Source organism: Mobula hypostoma, chromosome 1 (assembly GCF_963921235.1).
Source record: "Mobula hypostoma chromosome 1, sMobHyp1.1, whole genome shotgun sequence".
Classification (NCBI taxonomy): Eukaryota; Metazoa; Chordata; class Chondrichthyes; order Myliobatiformes; family Myliobatidae; genus Mobula; species Mobula hypostoma.
In genome coordinates, this window is record NC_086097.1 from 220,050,183 (window position 1) to 220,071,114 (window position 20,932).

The 20,932-nt window shown below is 42.1% G+C and overlaps 1 protein-coding gene across 3 annotated transcripts in view; it reads right to left on the reverse strand.

The window, feature by feature from the left end:
* The window catches only part of LOC134355164 (solute carrier organic anion transporter family member 5A1), a 220,422-nt gene that overhangs the window by 72,464 nt on the left and 127,026 nt on the right, over positions 1-20,932 (reverse strand). For all 3 annotated transcript variants that reach the window (XR_010019969.1, XM_063064955.1, XM_063064944.1), the window contains exons 2-3: positions 16,694-16,826; positions 8,514-8,731 (exon numbers count right to left, since the gene is read on the reverse strand). Coding sequence is in view for 2 of the 3 variants with exons in the window: in XM_063064955.1 (XP_062921025.1) it covers positions 8,514-8,731; positions 16,694-16,826 (351 nt within the window). In the remaining variant the exon portion in view is untranslated. The remainder of the gene's footprint in view (positions 1-8,513; positions 8,732-16,693; positions 16,827-20,932) is intronic.

Consider the following 20,932-nt stretch of genomic DNA (forward strand, 5'->3'; position numbering starts at 1 on the left):
TTGGAGTATTGTGAGCATTTTTTGGCCCCTTGTCTGAGAAAGGATGTAGTGTCATTGGAGAGGCTTCAGAGGTGGTTGACAAAAATGATCCCAAAAATGAAAGGGTTAAAATATGAGGAGTGTTTGATGGCTCTGGACCTTTACTCGGTGGAGTGTAGAAGAATGAGGGGTTTCTCATTGAAACCTATTGATTATTGAAAGGTCTGGATAGAATGCCTCTTGTAGTAGGAGAGTCTGGACCAGAGGGCACAGCCTCAGAATTGAGTGATGTCCACTTGGGAACAGAGATGAGGAACATTTTCTTTAGCCAGGGAGTGGTGAATATGTGGAATTCTTTGCCACTAATGGCTGTGCAGGCCAAGTCATTGGGTATTATATAAGGCAGAGGTTGAGAGGTTTTTGATTAATCCAGGCACCAAAGTTTATGGGAAGAAGGCAGTAGAATAAGGTTGTGAGGGTTAATAAATCAGTCATAATGGAATTGCAGAACAGACTCGATGGGCCAAATAGCCTAATTATGCTCCTGGATCTTATAGCTATCGAAGGCAAGAGCTCAAGGCAGACACAGCAAAACATGAGGAAGATTGTTGGACGAGCTGGAATGTGCCCCATCTGTTGGAACTCTGTTTGGCTGAGGGGCCACCCAGGCAGACTCCATTGTAAGAGATCTGGTGTTAAGTGATGGATTGTGCAGGGAAGTGACACAACGTACTGCGCAGATCAATTTTCTGGCAGCTTATGACACCACCTGCTAATAACAGCTGTGTCCACCTGAAATGGTCCTTTTGTGCAATCAATCAACACGATCCTCAAAAGAAATGCCTAGAAAGATATCTTATTTGTGTATGATGTTGAATGTAAAATATAAATAATTCAAAGAGTCTCCATATCCATTAAATGCCAACCTGATCAAATTGTTGTAAAATGCATGACTTCACTGCTGCTGTGGCTACTTTGTTTTCTAGCAGCCATCAATCTTGAGCTTAAGTCCAAAGAGCTCAATGTCAGAAACAAGGATTATTTTTAAAGAACAAACAAGAACAAGTGTTTCTTTTTCCAAGAGGTTAATGCTCTTTTAAATAATTGCCACTCAACTGGTAATACAGCCACTGCATCAAGCCATTGCAATCTTGGTTCGTGGGAATTTTCCTCGATGAACATCCACACCATTAATCTCCTTGCAGTGCAAGAGAGGAAGGCTGCCAGTATAAAAGCAAAGTGGGCCTCCTTAGAGAAAGAGGCTTCTTTTCACCAGCCTGCCTTGAGCGAGCTCCACATCATTTCACAAACCCCATCACTCAGAGGTTTCTCAGAAAATAAGGTGAGGAAGCATTCACCGTTGTATACTTAACAATGCATGTGCACCTGCAAAGAGTAACACAAGGGCTGAATGGCTTCTTCAGCTTATTTTCTCCTCATAACTCCATAAATGCATACTTAGAAAACCCGCCCCTGTGAAGCAATTTTTTATTTGACAAGTTTACATAAGGTGCAGTGCTTCTGAACACTTCTAGAAAAGGTGTGTTTTAATGGGGGAGGGGGGAGTATCCTGACCTATGATTCCCAGTCCACCACACTTGTCAATCCTCACCACTTTGACAGGTCCCATGATGTGCCCAGTCAGGCATTCTTTGCATGAGTATGTAAACAATTAAATGATGGGGAAAAAAAGCATTCACTTTGAGCTGCAACAGAATTCAGAGACCTTTTATGATGTTTGAGCAGCCATCAGTAGATTTTGAAGGTGTGCTGTCAAGAGTCCCATTATCAATTACCTCCTTTTAAACCAGGAAAGCAAATGCAGAGTAGCGCAACATAGTGAGAGCTGAACTTTGAATGAACAATGAAAGGATTACGTTGCATCCCTAAAGCCCAATTTATGCAGCTGAATCTACAATGAACATCAATGGTGTCATCAATAGGCTGCAAATGATGCTGCAGATAAATTCATGGACTAATTCCTACTTTGAACATAAACTTAAATCATGCACTGGACAGCTTGTCTGAGCTGAATCAGCAAGTGTGTCCAATTTCTAGGCAGTGGAATTGTCCAGTCAATTTTTTAAAAATCTAGAGCAAGGAAATTCTATAAACTTACAGTTAGCGTGACACAGTGGTATACCTGTTAGTACTACAGCAACCCAGCTTCAGCTGATCCTGGACTTGGATCGAATCTGCATATTCTCTCCATGCGAGTTTTCCCTGGGCTTGCCTTGTTTCTTCCCACACCTCAAAGCTGAGCTGCTTGGTAAATTGGCTACTGTAAATTGCCCCTAATGTAGATAGGTGGCAGGGAGATTGGGTGATAGTCGATGGGATGGGAGAGAGACCGCTTCGCAAGGGAAAAGTGGGAATATGGGATCGATGGATAGATTCAAATGAACACACAATACAGGAAAGTCAGAAGAAACAGAGTTGTGCATTAAAGAGAGAGAGAAAGAAATCAAGTATTTAAAGCAGTACAAAGGAAAGAAAATGAGGAAGACGTTAGAGGGTCTGGAGAGGGATTTGCAATGCTTAAAAAAGAAAATAAGACCAGGAGACAAGAAGAAATAAAATTTTGGAGCTGTAGCAACAAGTATAACATGGAAACAAAGAAAGACAAATACATCCTTTGGGGGGGGGGGCTGTCAGAGCATATTTGCCCAAAAAGTACATTGAACATTTACTAATCTGAGACTTTTTCATAACTTCCTCCATAAGAGAGGCTTTAGTTACCTGGTTTTCTAACAATAGAATTGTGGAGATGTGGGTACTGTTTTGGATACAGTTTGGGGGGGTGGGGGTGGGGGTGGTGAATGACCTCACAGCAATCAGGTCTCTGGCACTGAGTCTGGCTCTGTGGCTAAGCAGAGAAGGGGGAAGAAGATGAGCAGTAGTGATAAGGAATACAACAGTTAGGGGAACAAAAAGGAAGTTCTGTGAATGAGAATGATATTCCTGGATAGTATGCTTCAGGGTCAGGGACATCTCAGGTCGAGCCCACAGCATTCTGAAGTGGGAAGGTGAACAGCCAGAAGTCATGGTCCACGTTGGCACCAATGACATGGCTAGGTTGGGTGAGGAGGTCCTGCAAAGCAAATTCAGGCAGTTAGTTGCTAAGATAAAGAACAGGACCTCCAGGGTTGTGATCTCAGGATTTTTACCATGCCATGTGCTAAAGACTAGAAATAGGAAAATCATACAATTTAACATGTGGTTAAGGAGATGTTTCAGGAGGGAGAGCTACAGATTTTTGAATCATTGGGTCTCTTCCAGGACAGATGGGACCTGTACAGAAGGAATAGTTTGCACTTGAACTGGAGGGGAACTAATATCCTAGCGGGAAGGTTTACTAGTGCTGCAGGAAGAGGGGAGGGGTTGGTGTTTAAACTAGAGTTGCAGAAGGATGAGAACTAGAGAACTAGAACTGTTAGTGGATTGATTGTGAAGACGGATGTTGTTAAGCCTACATATAAAGTCAGGAATCAGAAGGTGAGTATGGTGCAACTAATGTGCTGAGCTGCAAATACTTCAATACAAAGTGTATTGTAGGAAAGGTGAATGATCTTAGGGCATGGAATGTGGAATTTTGACATTGTAGCCATTAGTGAGACTCGGACGGAGGAGTGACAGGACTGGCAACTCAGTGTTCCGGGGTTCCATTGTTTCCATTGTTTTAGGTGCGACAGAATGTGAGGGATTAAAGGGGGAGAGCTGACATTACCAGTCAGGGAAAATGTCTCGGCAGTGCTCAGACAGGCCAAACTCGACAGCTTGTCTAGCGAGGCTTTATGGGTGGAACAGAGGAATAAGAAATATATGACCACGTTAATGGGATTATATTATAGACCACCCAACAGTCCGTGGGATTCAGAGGAGCAAATTTATAGAGAGATTGCAGACTGTTGCAAGAAATATAAGGTTCTGATAGTAGGTGATTTTAACTTTCCACATATTGACTGGGAATCCCAACTGTAAAAGGGCTGGATGGGAAAGAGTGTGTCAAATTTGTTCAGGATTGTTCCCTTAATCAGTACATAGAAGTCCCAATGACAGAGTGTGATACTAGATCTCCAATTAGGGAATGAGACAGGGCAGAAGTTTGTGTAGGGGAACAGATTGCATCAAGTGATCTTAATGCCATTAGTTTTAAGGTAAAGGCATGCAAAAGGATCAGTCTGGTCCTTGGGATGAGATTCTAAGTTAGAGAAAGGTCAATTTTAATGCTATCAGGAAAGATGGGTAAGTGTGGATTGGGACAGGCTGTTCTCTAGCAAAGGTGTACTTGGTAAGTGGGAGGCTTTCAAAAGTGAAATTTTGAGAGAACTGAGTTTATATGTTCCTGTCAGAATAAAGGGCAAAGATAATAGATTTATGGAACCTTGGTTTTCAAGAGAGATTGAGTCCCTTGTTAAAAAAACAGAAATGCATAGCAGGTATAGGCATGTAGGAACAAATAAGGTACCTGAGGGGTATAAAAAAATGCAAGAGACCACTTAAGAAGAAGTCATAAGGGCTAAAGGAAGGCATGTTTTTGCTCTAGCAGACTAGGTGAAGAAAATCCTAAGGGCTTCTACATATACATTATACTAAGAGCAAAAGGATAGCAAGGGACAAAACTGGTCCGCTGGAATATCAGAGTGGTAAACAATGCACAGAGCCAAAAGAGATGAGGGCAGATATTAACTGGATTTTTTGCATCAGTATTTATTCGGGAGGTAGACACTGAGTCTACAGAAGTGAGGCAAAGCAGCAGTGAGGCCACGGGCCCTATACAGATTACAGAGGGGGTGTTCGCTGCCTTGACACAAATTAGGGTGGATAAACTCCCAGGGCCTGACAAGGTGCTCGCTCGGCTCCTGTGGGGGAATAGTAAAGAAATTGCAGGGGACCCAGCAGAGACATTTAAAACATCATTGGCCATTGGTGAAGAGCCATAGGGCTGGGGGATGGATAGCTGATGTTGTTATGTTGGTTAAGACAAAGCAGTGGATGTTATCTACATGGACTTTACCAAGGCATTTGACAAGGTCCCACATGGTAGGTTGGTCAAGAAGATTCAGTCAACATCCTGGACACACTTAACAAACTCTGCCCCATTATATTGAAATCGTATAAGACGTTAGCGATGGAGTATTGTGTGCAGTTTTGTCATCTACCTACAGGATGTAAATAAGATAGAAAGAGCGCAGTGAAAATTTACAAAGTTTTTGCTGGGACTTGGGGATCTGAGTTATAGGTTTAGGTTAGGAAGATTGAGGGGAGATTTGATAGAAATATACAAAATTATGAGTATAGATAGGGTAATTGCAAACATGCTTTTTCCACTGAAGTTAGGTGAGAATACAACTAGTGATCATGGATTAAGGGTGAAAGGTGAAATGTGTAAGGTTAACATGAGGGAAATGTCTTCACTCAGAGGGTGGTGAAAGTGTTGAATGAGCTGCCAGCGCAAGTGGTAGACGTGGTTCAATTTCAATATGTAAGAGAAATTTGGATAGGAGGGGAGGGAAGGGCTATAGTCCGGGTGCAGGTCAATGGATCTAGGCTGATCAATGGTTTGGCATGGACTGGATCGGTCAAAGGGTCTGTTTCTGTGGCTGTAGTGTTCTATGACTCTACGTGAACTGTCAGACATGCAAAACAAAATGCTGTGGTCCACTTATACATTTTAAAAGCAAGGAAGCCCAAACAGAATTTAAGAGCATATTATTATACCATCCATTTTCTCCTTCCCTTCTTCACCACTGCTGGGTAAAGAATTAGACAGATTCAATACCAATATATTAATAGCCTTCCTTTGCAATGTAATGAGCATTCACAACAAAGGTGACTAGACCATCTTTGTCTTTCTATCTATACCAGTATAGCATTATGCCTGTCACAGGTGCAAAATACTTCATTCAACGTGAGATATTTTTGCACTGCCTATTACGTCAGAGAAAGAAAACTAAAATACTTAGTCTAGAAATAAATATGCACAGTATTGAGAAAAGTGGAATTGCAAAGTTGAAAGAACTATGAACAACTCTGTACATTTCTCTCAGTGTCTTAACACCTTTCATTAACACCGTTCATATGCTCATTTTTCTGAGATTTTTCTCTTGTTCCTAATACTTTTTCCTTGCCCGCATCACTCCAAATGACACCAGCAAATGCAATGCTCTCAATTCATTCTCCTCAGTGGTCTGGGTAAAAATGGCTACTGTTCACAAGGCAGAAGATCGGATCTCCAATAGCCAGGCTACTGCACACACTCTACACACTCACACCTTATTTACACTGTAGCTTCAAACACTTTGTTGTACCCAAAACTGAGTTACAACATACTCTTTTCTAGATCTGATGTGTACATGAAAAGAATACTTCCAGGCACCAAAAGTATCACTCAGAAAAATGCAGGAGAAACTCAGCAGGCCAGGCAGCCTCTGTGGAAAAGAGTAAACAATCATTACTTCAGGCAGAAACCCTTCATCAGGACTCAAGAATATTCGTGGCCGGGAGACGAGAGATAGCACATACTAGCTAATCTGTCTACATTTCACAGGGAGACACACCCTGATCAACATTTCTTGGGGCTGCAATGACTATTCAGGTTATGCGTCCACATGATGGTTGTCACTCCTGACCTTGACCTGGGAAAGCCTTAAGTATAAACTCACACACCCAATCTCACAATGGAAAGTCATTCTCAACTTAGATTCAGGATCATGCGGCCAACAGCTGCTGACACACACCACATATTAAAGTTTATTGTTGCTTTTGAGAGGTCACTGACATCTAACTTATAACAGTCAGATTCCATTCAGCTGTCCATCAGCAGAAGCAGGCAGACTGGCCATTCATGCAAAGGACTTCTGCACAAGAAGACATGGTTGTAATAGAAAGCACAGAGAAGTACTCTTGCTCAATGTAGGTGAATAGTGCCAAAGTATTACCAGCTTCTACTTGTAGCTCAGAAAGCCACCCCTCATTCTTTTTAAATGCAGTGTCAGCAATTGAAGATTTAGTGAACCTCACCCTTTTAAACAAACAACGTCTCTTGCATGGATAATGTGATTTAGTAGCTTCACAAGGTCCCCATTAGTCAATCTAGGATGAACTTTCCTGTCCACAGGAATCACTGATGCACCCACAATTAAATTAAGCAACACTATCAAGTAGTTGAAAGTGTGCTGGGGGTGTTATGAGCTTGCAACTTTAAGCACTGACTCAGGGTACGTCCACACTACGCCAGGTAATTTTGAAAACAAAGCCTTTTCTCTTCGTTTTGCCTTCCCGTCCACACTGAGCCGGCATTTTCAGCCCCCAAAAACGGAGATTTTCGAAAACACTCTCTAGAGTGAATAAATCTGAAAACGCTTAATATCCGGCGTAGTGTGTACGGGGTAACCGGAGAGATTTTAAAACGCTGTCATGACAACACCACAACAACAATGCTTTTTTCTGCTTCTGCTTGGTACTGCGCAAGCTGTTATAACGCGCAGTCGGTGTGAACGGCGTGAGAGTTAAATTGTAAAGTGAGCTTTTTTTGACTATTTAAAAACGCTGTCATGACGTGCCGGAACAGATGTTCGTTGTTTTCTTGAACGCCACCACCTAACAATTTCAGAACAGACGGATGAGACTGAAGCCAGTTGACCCACAGCTTATTGAATAAATAAGTATACTCACTTCGCCCTGTTTTCTGTCCTTGCTTGTATGAAGGTGGTTTACCTATTTATGCAAGTACTTCTCTGTCAATAGATGTGTAACAGCCTAATGTAACATTGTATGGAAATACAAGATAACGCTGATGCAGACGTTTTATACATTTAACAAGGTGCTTTATTAATGTAACAGAGTTAGTCAGTTTTTCAATGTTCGTCGTCAGCTGGGTCATACTGTCTGTGAACTCCCTGTCGGTTGCCTCCATACGCTCCAGTATTTGTTTTTTTTAAGTTTTAAGTCCTCCTGTGCAGGAACCAAGAGCAATTCCTTTAAAGTTTTTCTACTCTGTAACTGGACAAACACGCACCAAGTATATCGTTTCCTCTTCGCTTGTTTTCTGTGTGTCCTGCGCATGCCCAGTAGGAGGAGATTTGCCCAAATATCCGTCTAATGTGGACGGAGATATTTTGAAAAATGCTTAGTGTGGATGCCTGTTGTTTTTCCTCGAAACCGGCGTTTTCAAAATTATCCGGCGTAGTGTGGACGTAGCCTCAGAAGCTCAGCTGTGTATCTCAGCCAGGTTTTTGACCAATTATACTTGCTTTTCTGAATAAACTGTGGTGTTGCATGAAGGGGCTTGACAACACCATCTTTAAGTGTCACTATCAACTTGGAGTTGCTCAAAAAACTTAACAAAAGACTGTTCTTTTAAAACTGTTTTAAGACACAATGAATTTCTATGCCTTAATCACATAAACGTGCATCACCTTGCATTGTTGTGCTTAATAAAGTCATGACTGTGAAGGATTGATCAGAATTAAACAAATGAATTCCGTTATACTTTGATAATTTCACAAAAATGGCATATCAATTTTACCCACCTTTAATATCCTTTCCAAAACCCATGGAGGAAGTCACAGTGCTTCTTTTGTGTTCTTTGTTCTCAGCTTTCCCTTTCATCATCTCATTATCACTATTCAAATTATTTGAAACCATTTTCTTCTTCCTCTTCTGCCGAGGTGGAAGTTTTTGAGGGAAAGTGAACATTGGCACTATAACAAGGAGCATAGTAACCGCACATAGCAAAAATCCACTCCACCTGTGAAGTTTCGGAAAGAACAAGACAACTTGACAAAATACGTGAAGAGAACTTGAGATCGGTAAAGCCGATGCTGGAAAAATAAAAACAGAAAATGTGAGAGATACTCAACAGACCAAGCAACATCATCAGAGAATTTGTTTTGCTGTGGGAGACAAATCAAATTGTATATTCTTAACCTGAGGGACTGCCTAAGAAGAAACATTGTATGCCATGTTGAATCTCGAATTTTATGAAAAATATAACAGTAAGAAAACAATTTAGCTTAAAAATATGAAGCATAACCTCGATTAGAATGCCGGGTTAAAAAAAAACATTATGGAGCTGATCACGTTCAATCTAACCTCTCACGCACACTCCTCTCAGCCCTACCACAACATTCTAACCCTGTAACTAATTTAGCCTTTTACATCCAGGCGGGTCCCTGTTGAGACCTCTGTTATGCTCATGTTAAACAGATGTTATGTCTATTTGCCTCTGAAAATCAAACATTAAGATTGCTTTAAAATTAACTTTTAAGAAGTTGAAAACAATAAATTATCATTAACAAAAGCATAAATATATAGTGAAATAAGCAATGTTTGCCTTTTCAATGAAAGTAGGAAACCCACTTGATTGAAAGGAGCTGCAGTGGAAAGCGAGCTTGCCAGATATGAGGTGTATCTGACCTTCTGGTTCAGTAGGCTTTGGAAAGCCACAGGGGCACATTTCAAAGTGAATGTGTGCCCACATCTCACTTCCTGTGTGTTCTGCATTGCTACAGTACAGTAGGCAGGTAAAGGTTTAGACCATGCTGACATGGAATCTGCAGGTGCTGGGAACTGTCAATGGAATCATTGGTTGGCATGATCTTCCAGTAAAGCACGGACACAGCAGATTTTGGAAATCATTTATTATAACTCAATACAGATAAGAAAGGATTTAAGTGCATAAAGTACTGTCTATTTATGGATTTCAATGTTACTCAGAGTAATTCCCTATTGACCTGTGGGGGGTGGGGTGGAGGCGATCTCAGGAACACAAAACAATGCAACCCTATTCCACACAAATGAATTGGACTGGGAAGTTGTTTGGCAATCAGTGTCATTATTATCAAAGGAGGAAATATTCAATTGTCCTGGATCACCCTCAATTGTTGCAAAATGGAACATAATCTACAGCTGGAATATCTAGAAATTTTATGATTCCCTTTGAATATAGTTATTGTAGGTCAGCATAATGCTGTTTTTGAAAATTGCATAAAGAGGGGGAATTTCAAATGGGAGGTTCACAGAACAACATTGTTGGGAGTTCTCTGTATAACGTCTTAGTAGAAATAATATTGTTGGTCTCAACGCAGTGTTTCCCACGCTATGCTGCAAGTTGTCACAGCTGAGGACAGCTCATTCAATCTTTGCATATGTCACAATATAGGAGACTGGTACTAGCATTTACAGGGCACAATGATGGGAGAGAGCAAGGACAGCATTTCCAGAGGGAGCTGGAGCAAAAGCATGGTTTTGTGCAAGAAAGCCACTGAGAATATTGGGGATCTAGTTAAGTGTCCCTGACAGGAGTTTGCCACGGAGAATTCTGTATGAATATGGTTCAGTTCTGACAAAGGGTCTCAGCCCAAAACGTCAACTGTTTACTCTTTTCCATAGATGCTGCTAGACCTGCTGAGTTCCTCCAGCATTTTGTGTGTGTTGAATGATTGTAATAGACAGTTTCAACACTTGATGAGTCAAGATGTTTCTCCCTCCCAAAAGGAAACTGATATTTGATTGCCTTTGATTGGATCAAAAGTTAAGACTACTAAATATAAGACAGAAAGAACATATCAGTCTGTACACCTCTGTATTGTAGTTCCACTCAAATTATTTCCATAGCCATTCAAATTCAAGAACACCAACTTTTGGATCAGCACATTGCAATTACCTACTGAACACAGAAAACATGGAAAACCTACAGCACAATACAGGCCCTTTGGCCCACAAAGTTGTTCTGAACCTCTCCCTACCTTAGAAATTGCTAGGCTTACCTATAGCCCTCTATTTTTCTAAGCTCCATGTACCTATCTAAAAGCCTCTTAAAAGACCCTATCGTATCTGCCTCCACCACCATTGCTGGCAGCCCATTCCACGCACTCACCACTCTCTGGGTAAAACACTTACCCCTGACATCTCCTCTGTTCCTGCTCCCCAGCACCTTAAACCTGTGTCCTCCTGTGGCAACCTCTTCAGCCCTGGGAAAAAGCCTCTGACTATCCACACGATCAATGCTTCTCATCATCTTATACACTTTTATCAGGTCACCTCTCATCCTCCTTCGCTCCAAGGAGAAAAGGCCAAGTTCACTCAACCTATTCTCATAAGGCATGCTCCCCAATCCAGGCAATATCCTTGTAAATCTCCTCTGCACCCTTTCTATGGCTTCCACATCCTTCCTGTAGTGAGGCGACCAGAACTGAGCAGAGTACTCCAAGTGGGCTCTGACCAGGGACCTATATAGCTGCAACATTACCTCTCGGCTCCTAAATTCAATTCCACGATTGATGAAAGCCAATACACCGTACGCCTTCTTAACCACAGAGTTAACCTGTGCAGCTGCTTTGAGCGTCCTATGGACTCAGACCCCAAGATCCCTCTGATCCTCCACACTGCCAAGAGTCTTGCCATTAATACTATATTCTGCCATCATATTTGACCTACCAAAATGAACCACTTCACACTTATCTGGCTTGAACTCCATCTGCCACTTCTCAGCCCAGATTTGCATCCTATTAATGTCCCGCTGTAACCTCTGACAGCCCTCCACACTATCCACAACACCTCTAACCTTTGTGTCATCAGCAAACTTACTAACCCATCCCTCCACTTCCTCATCCAGGTCATTTATAAAAATTACGAAGAGTAAGGGTCCCAGAGCAGATCCCTGAGGCACTCCACTGGTGACTGACCTCCATGCAGAATATGACCCATCTACAACCACTCTTTGCCTTCTGTGGGCAAGACAGTTCTGGATCCACAAAGCAATGTCCCCTTGGATCCCATGCCTCCTTACTTTCTCAATACGCCTTGCATGGGGTACCTTATCAAATGCCTTGCTGAAATCCATATACACTATATCTACTGCTCTTCCTTCATCAATGTGTTTAGTCACATCCTCAAAAAATTCAATCAGACCTGCCCTTGACAAAGCCATGCTGACTACTCCTAATCATATTATACCTCTCCAAATGTACATAAATCCTGCCTCTCAGGATCTTCTCCATCAACTTACCAACCACTGAGATAAGACTCACTGGTTTATAATTTCCTGGGCTATCTCTACTCCCTTTCTTGAATAAAGGAACAACATCCGCAACCCTCCAATCTTCCGGAACCTCTCCCATCCCCATTGATGATTCAAAGATCATCACCAGAGGCTCAGCAATCTCCTCCCTCACCTCCCACAGTAGCCTGGAGTACATTTCCTCCGGTCTCGGCGACTTACCCAACTTGATGCTTTCCAAAACCTCCAGCACATCCTATTTCTTAATATCTACATGCTCAAGCTTTTCAGTCTGCTGCAAGACATCACTACAGTCACTAAGATCCTTTTCCATATTGAATACTGAAGTAAAGTATTCATTAAGTACACATTAAGTACCTTTGCTATTTCCTCTGGTTCCATACACACTTTCCCACTGTCACACTTGATAGGTCCTATTCTTTCACGTCTTATCCTCTTGCTCTCCATATACTTGTAGAATGTCTTGGGGTTTTCCTTAATCCTGCCCGCCAAGGCCTTCTTATGGTCCCTACTGGCTCTCCTAATTTCCTTCTTAAGCTCCTTCCTAGTAGCCTTATAATCTTCTAGATCTCTAACATTACCTCGCTCTCTGAACCTTTTGTAAGCTTTTCTTTTCTTCTTGACTAAATTTACAACAGCCTTTGTACACCACGGTTCCTGTACCCTACCATAATTTCCCTGTCTCATTGGAACATACCTATACAGAACTCTACACAAATACCCCCTGAATATTTGCCATATTTCTTCTGTACTTTTCTCTGAGAACATCTGTTTCCAATTTAAGCCTCCAATTTCCTGCTTGATAGCCTTATAATTCCCCTTACTCCAATTAAACGCATTTCTAACTTGTCTGTTCCTAGAGGAGATAGAATTATGATCACTATCTCCAAAATGCTCTCCCACTGAGAGATCTGACACCTAACCAGGTTCATTTCCCAATACCAAACCAAAAGTTCTAAATTACGTTCCACTGAAGCTAACAGAATTAATTTCAGATACAACTTGCTAATGTTATTAATCTGTACAGAAAGTGCTCCTGGCAATGAACTTCCAGGCAGAAATTTCTTACATACATAATTGCCTCAAAAGAAAACAGGAACTTGAGGGAAAATGTTAACATTTTCCATTACAGCAAACATCATATAGATGACCACAGTGCCTTGCCCTTAATAAATCCACTGTCTCTCCAAGGGTTATTAACATACAGTATGCTGCTCTTTTAAACAGATGACGAGAGACCTGCCCAAGGATGAAGTGTTCCCTTTTAATATGCATCTCAAGCAGTGATGGTAATCTTGACAATGAGAACAGTTTTACTGCTGTGCAGCATCTCAATCTTAATTCATGGTTGAGATTAAGAAAGGAGTCACTACTGAGGGGCCTAGAAAGGTACTGATTTTTTTCTCTCTGTATCCTGGCGGGGAAGGAAATCGCCTCAGTCACTTTCCTCTCTCAGCCTCACTTACAGCCAGTAATCTGTGTGCTGGAGGCCAGTGCACTGATTTCTCAGACACGAGTAATTCTGCAGATGCTGGAAATTCAAGCAACACACATCAAAGTTGCTGGTGAACGCAGCAGGCTAGGCAGCATCTCTATGAAGAGCTACAGTTGACGTTTCGGGCCGAGACTCTTCGTCAGGGCTAACTGTAAGAACAGCTAGTAAGAGATTTGGAAGTGGGAGGGGGAGGGGGAGATCCAAAATGATAGGAGAAAACAGGAGGGGGAGGGATGGAGCCAAGAGCTGGACAGTTGATTGGCAAAAGGGATATGAGAGGATCATGGGACAGGCGGCCCAGGGAGAAAGAAAAGGGATAGGGGGGGAAAAAACCCAGAGGATGGGCAAGGGGTATAGTGAGAGGGAGAAAAAGGAGAGAGAGAAAAAGAATGTGTGTATATAAATAAATAACGGATGGGGTACAAGGGGGAGGTGGGGCATTAGCAGAAGTTTGAGAAGTCAATGTTCATGCCATCAGGTTGGAGGCTACCCAGACGGAATATAAGGTGTTGTCCCTCCAACCTGAGTGTGGCTTCATCTTTGCAGTAGAGGAGGCCGTGGACAGACATATCAGAACGGGAATGGGACATGGAATTAAAATGTGTGGCCGCTGGGAGATCCTGCTTTCTCTGGCGAATAGAGCGTAGGTGTTCAGCGAAACGATCTCCCAGTCTGCGTCGGGTCTCACCAATATATAGAAGGCCACATCGGGCACTGCTTTCCTGCTTCACATCTTTCTGTTTGCCCCAGGGAAGTAATGCATCCCATCTGAATCGAAAGGGGGAATGACAAGGCACAAAACACAAATGGCAGAAGTGTTTTTAGTAATGAGGAAACTCCATAACTGGATGAATGAGAGATAATCTCAGGTGAGCACTGTTTTGCTCAACTAGACTCATTCAGCATAGCATCAAACCAGTTCTTAAGGAGTGTTTGATCCTTTATCTCTGTTACCCTTTCTAAAATTATATTCCACATAATGATAAATCTTTGATAACTCGATTATCTATCCAGATATCTACCCTTTCGATTTAAGATGGGGCTACTGATGGCACTACTGAAGACATGCAACAGCTTACTTGTGGTTCGAAAGAAAGGAATTCAATTAAAAACATTATTAGTAACACTTTTTTTGAAGGAAGTTGTGGTAGACTATCACCACAAACACTGAAGAGGCGAGTGAGGGTAAAGTGAACTCGACAGATGTGCCCTGCTGGTGAGCTGCAAAATCGACGCACTTGGAGTGAATGATTTGGAGGGGAGAAGTCGAGGCACAGGAGATCCGATGCCCATCCAACTTACACTGGTGCGAGGGTGAATTGCCCTAAGCGCCGAGCCAATTTAGAGAGGTGGAGAACAGCTTCTTCAGCAGCAAAATCCAGGTCTGAAGTGAATCACTGAGCACCATGTTCTAGGTCTGAAGCGATTTGCCATGGCGACACCTGGGTCCTAATCTGAGGTATAAAATGCTGTTTGGACAATTTAAATGTCGGGCCACATTTAGACTGGAAAGGCAGGGTGTCGAGAGTCGGGCAAGACTAGATCGCTGTAAGTGCTGAGCTGATTTGGAGAGCTGGAGAAGGGCTTCTCTGGCAGTGAAATCTAGGCCCGGGGCGATTCGCTGTGGGGGGACGTCTACGGAAAAGAGTAAACCGTCGATGTTTTGAGCCGAGAGCCTTCATCAACATTGTAACCCTGAATTGGGTGGCAAGAATATTAGAGTGGATTTGATGGGCATGTGAGAGAGAACAGATAGCACAGAAGTAAGTCGGAGAGAGGGGTGAGATTGATAGACCATGGATAGATCAAGTGGTCTCCTTCGATGTGGTAAGGGAATATTGAAAAACATCACAGAGCCCTACTCTTGTCTGTCAAAATGGTATAATCATAAAATACTATGCTCTTTTCTCAGTTCCTTCGTCTCCATCACATCTGCTCCCAGGATGAGGCTTTCCTTTTCCAGGACACCAGAGATGTCCTATTTTTTTATAGAATGGGGTTTCCCTTCCTCCACCACTGATGCTATCCTCACCCGCGTCTCCTGCATTTACTGGGTATCCGCGCTCACCCCATTTTCCTGTCACCTTAGTACTGTCTCCTCCTCACCTACCACCCCCATAAGACTTCACATTCAACACATCATTCTCTGCACCTTCCACCATCCTCAATAGGATCCTACCACCAAACACATCCTTACCTCCCCCGACTCTCTGCTTTCACATAATCCTGGCACATATCCCTGCAAGCAACAGAACTGCTACAAATGTCCACCTACCTCCTCCCTTACCTCCATTTAGGGCCCCAAACAGTCCTTCCAGATGAGGCAACACTTCACCTGTGAATCTGTTGGGGTAGTCTGTTGTATCCTGTGCTCCCGGCGGCCTCCTCTACATTGGTGAGACCCGAAGTAAATTGAGGGGCTGCTTTGTCTAGCACCTCCACTCCATCTGCCAGAAGCGGAACTTCCTGGTTGCCAACCATTTTAATTCATATTCCCATTCCCATTTCCACATGTCAGTCCATGGCCTCCTCTTTTGGCATGATGAGGCTATGCTCAGGGTGGAGGAGCAACACCTCATATTCTAGGTAGCCTCCAACCGGATGGCATCAACATCAATTTCTCCTCCCAGTAATGTTTTTCCCTCCCCCATCCTTCTTCTCCAGCCCTTTACTTTTCCAACCCACCTGGCTTCATCTACTTCATCTATCACCTCCTAGTTAATCCTCCATCCCTTCCCCCCCCCCGACCTTTTTATTCTGATCTTCCCCCCTGCTTTCACATCCTGAAGAAGGGTCTCGGCCCAAAATGTCAACTGTTTATTCATTTCCATAGATGCTGCCTGACCTGCTGAGTTCCTCCAGCATTTTGTGTGCGTTGCTCTGGATTTCCAGCATCCGCAGTATCTCTTGTGTTTATAATATAGGATATCCTGCAGTGTCAAATTGAAACATATTCCTTGACCTTTCTACACATTTTCTTATTTTCTCAGAACTTATCTTCCTTTTTGAATCAATGCTTTTATAGTTTTGTTATTCAGGGGCCTTCAAGTTTACAACAAATAACCTTATGGAGTTAAAACTAATGCTTCTTTTAACTTCTTCTCTTTAGGCATCAATTACATTCATTCACTGTAAGATATGGATTCCTGTGGTATGCAAAGACAGGAAAATAAAAGACTACTGCTACTTCTTACCAATTTCCAATGAAGCGTGGGTCAGTCTGGTCAATCTGAATTGTGGCCCTGGGATCTACATAGAAGCCAATCAAGACACCACCAAGAAGATAGCCTGCTGCAGGACCCAATGCTCCCATAACATACATAATTGCTGGAAAGAAGAGATCATGTATTAAATAAGTTACTAGGAACAATATATGCATCAATTCAAAATAGAAAATATAAACCCCAAATTAATCTGGGTACTAATAGTATCTTACAACAGTGACATCTAGGTTCAGTGGTAACCACTGCATTTGGGTCTGATGGTTAGCAGTCCAAGTCTCATAAATTAGACGTGCTGAAGGAGTGCTGCAGTAGTGGAGACGCCACTTTTCAGATGGTACAGTAGGCACAGCCTCCAACATTGGTGGGTATAAGACAACCAGTTTGAAGAGACTGCAGATGCTGAAATCTGGAGCAACACACAAGCACTGGAGGAACTCAGTAGATCAGGCACCATTTGCGGAGGGAAATAGATAGTCAATGGTTCAGGTTGAAACCCTTCACCTGGTCATCTGGACCAGTTTGGATTTGCAGTATTTCATGTCAAGGCTACTAAGAGCACTCAATCTATTTCACTAATTAAACTTATATCATGTTGTGTGCCTTTAAGCAGCGCCGATAGCTGTCTTCAATTGTTTTCATTTACCATTGTTGTTCCCAAATAAATATTTTGTCGACAATTTTCTGGAATTTCGCTGAGACTTAGTGTAGAGGCTCCAGGCAAGTTGTTTTATCCCCACTAACATTGGAAAAACCTATCCAATGGTTCATATGAAAAGTGTTACGTACTGCAGGACTCCCCCAGGTAGTTGAAGAGATTTCATAGCACTGATGCAGAAATAAGAGTGGGAAGTTTTCCAACTATCAAATTATGCATTTAATGTTTAACAACATTGGAAAAGACTACAGAATCATCATCTCACAGGAGCTTTGTGAGACCTTGCTGTGTGCAAATGGACTGTTAAATTTTCCAACAGAATATTGGAAGCTCATCAGCTACTAAATATTTTTTCAACATGTTTTGGGCATAAATAGTATCAAATACTTTAAGTGTAAATGATACCTCCCTAAAGAAAAGCTATTAAAAGTTATAACTAATTTAAACATTGCTAACAGAAGAGTTATTATATAGAAACTATATATTTATATACTGGTGCAATTTTGAGAGCTGCTTTCCTTTCATAAAATCCCACCGTACTGAAGTAGATTTAGCTCATCACACCAGTCACTCAGCACCTCGAGACAGCTCATTTCTCTGCCACTCCCGTCACATTTTCCTCATACTGCAATATTTGCCTCTATTTATTTATGAAAATTTGTACAGAATCCACATACACACAATATGTTCCATATGTTATTAAATGTGTTGTATTGGCCCATTCACACCAAGGCGCCTGCTCTCAATAAGACAGTAATCTAGGGAGGAACATAGAACAATTGAAAGACCTTTTCTTCGTTGTGCAGTCTAGTACCTGATATTGGTGCCTACTGCAAAAACATGGTAAATTCCTGTTGACACCTCCTAGAAAACTTCGGTCCTCAAAATCATTGTAGTTACACTCAAAAGTCCTCCAAGAGGACTGCAACCCTTATCGTTGTTTGGAGGCTTGCGTGTTTCAATGACCTGGAGAGCTATGTTGGCTGGAGATAGGATTTTATGGTCAGGTCACCCATGCCAAACTGGTCAAAGGTTAGAGGCCAAATTAAGAGTTGTCCACCGGTCCTCCAGGTTCACGGGTTCAGCTTAGCGCTGACAACCCTGAGTGGTAAAATAGAGTGGTTATGGAAACGGCAATGAAGAATCCTTCAATCTGAGTGCCATGGTGTTTCTGACTCCCCACCCGGGACTTGCATGACTGACAGTAGTGAAAACCGAGAGAAACCTACTGACATGATGAAGGAAGCCCTGAACACCATCAAAAGTGCGGACACAGGAGAGTCATAGAGACATACAGCATGGAAACAGGCCTTTTGGCCAAACACGTTTGTGAATGAAGCATCCATTTAATTAATCCTACAGTGACTTGATTTTGTTTTATTATTTAGTGATACAGCATGGTACTTTTACCCTTCCAGCACAACAAGGCCATGCTGCCCAGTCACACCCATGTGGCCAATTAACCTACTAGCCCATATATCTTTGGAAAGTAGGAGGAAACCGGAGCACCCTGCGGCAACCCACAAAATCACAGGAAGGACATACAAGTTCCTTACGTACAGCGGCAGGAATTGAACCAGGGTCACTGGCACTGTAAAGCGTTACGTTAACCGCTACACTACCACACTGCTACCCCATACCCTTTTACAGACGTTCCCAGCAATTCATCCCTATTCTATAACTGCTACCTCATTCACCCACAATTATATTGGCCAAGTAATCTTCTAAACTGCACTACCAGTGTGAACCTGGAAATCTTGTAGATCTTGTGATCTTTGACTTGTAATCTTGTACATCTTATTTCTAAGGTGACTTTTTTTTAATTGTTTCTTACTTCTCTTTTAATATTTGTATATCTATGCACTTGAAATGCCACCGTGACACTGTGTTTCCTTTGGGACCAATAAAGTAACTATCTGTCTATAACTGTGGGGCATAGGAGGAAACCAGAATACCTGGAGGAAATTTGTGCCACAGTTACAGGGACAACATGCAAACTTTTCCACAGGCAGCACCAAAGTCCATGATTTAACACAGATAATTGAATTTTGCCAGTTGCACCTTCCAAGCCACTAGGCTATGTGAACATAAATGATAGTGTCTGCCCTCCTGGAAACCATGTCACTCTCTGAGCAAGTGTGTCTAGGATAACAGCAATAATGTCCACAGCTGTTTATGTCTGTACCAATGTTACCAGCATAAAGGAAATTATTTTTGGCATCTTTAATCCCTGTGTGAGTGGTTTGAATTACCCATTAAAACAGGCCTTTCTTTGCGAGACCAACCCAAATTAGATCCCGGCCTCAAGTTTGCACTCTGTTATGTCAACTCTCACCTGGCCTGTAATTGAAGCTAAAATTCTTCCTCTAGTTCAAAGAAGTCATAGGAATGTTCATTAGCAGTGCCGAAGTAAATCAAAAAAAGGAGGTTCCTGGCATTGAGACAGATAACCTTTTGAATCTTTTAAGCTCACAAGCTGGTTATACAATGAGCCAAACTTCACCACCTCTAGAACAGTAAAACATAATCTCCATAAATTCTTCTGGACTAGCAAACACACATCAAAACATTTCTGCACCATCCGCACCAGCTTAGCTTGTTAACGTCAGGAAGCAATCTTTCTTTGCATGTCTGGCACACAGGGCTTGCCCTTGACTTCCGACACAGTAATAAGAAACCACACAGCAGACTCACATTCAACATCTTGAACATTTTAGGAACAACTTCTTCTCCTCTTCTAGCAGACTTAGAGTCACACAGCAGTGTTTATCATTTATCATTATCAGCGTAATCATTTCTGAATGATCCATGAACCTATGAATACTGCCTCGCTTTTTCTCTTTTGTGCTACTCACTTTTTTTTGTAATTTACAGTAATCTTGCTATGTATTGCTGCTGCAGAAAAACACATTTGCTGACATACATCAGCCATAATAAACCTGATTCTGATTTTCATTCTGCTTAGCTATATATTTAAGTTTGCTGACGACACCACTGTTATTGGCCAAATCAAAGGTGGTGATGAATCAGCATTGAGGAAGGATAAGGAAAATTTGGCTGAGTGTCAGCGAGATCAAAGAGCTGATTATTGAGTACAGAAAGAGGAAACTGGAGTCCTCACTGGGGAGTTAGAGGTGGAGAGGGTAAGCAACTTTAAATTCTTCAGCGTTATACTTTCAAAGGATATGTCCTACCAGGTCCAGCATGTAAGGGCCGTTACGAAGAAAGCAAGATAACACCTTTACTTTCTTAGAAGTTTGTGAAGATTCGTCATGTCATCTAAAACTTTGGCAAACTTCTATAAATGCACAATTGAGAGTGTGTTGACAGGCTGCCTCACAGCTAGCTATGGAAACACCAATGCCCTTGAATGAAGTACATAAAGTAATGAACTACATAAACTAATGAACTACATAAAGTAAGACAATCGCTGGTAAAGCCCTCCCCATCACAGAACACATCTATACAGAACATAGAACATAGAATAGTACAGCACAGTACAGGCCCTTCGGCCCACATTGTTCTGCCGACCCTCAAACACTGTCTCCCATATA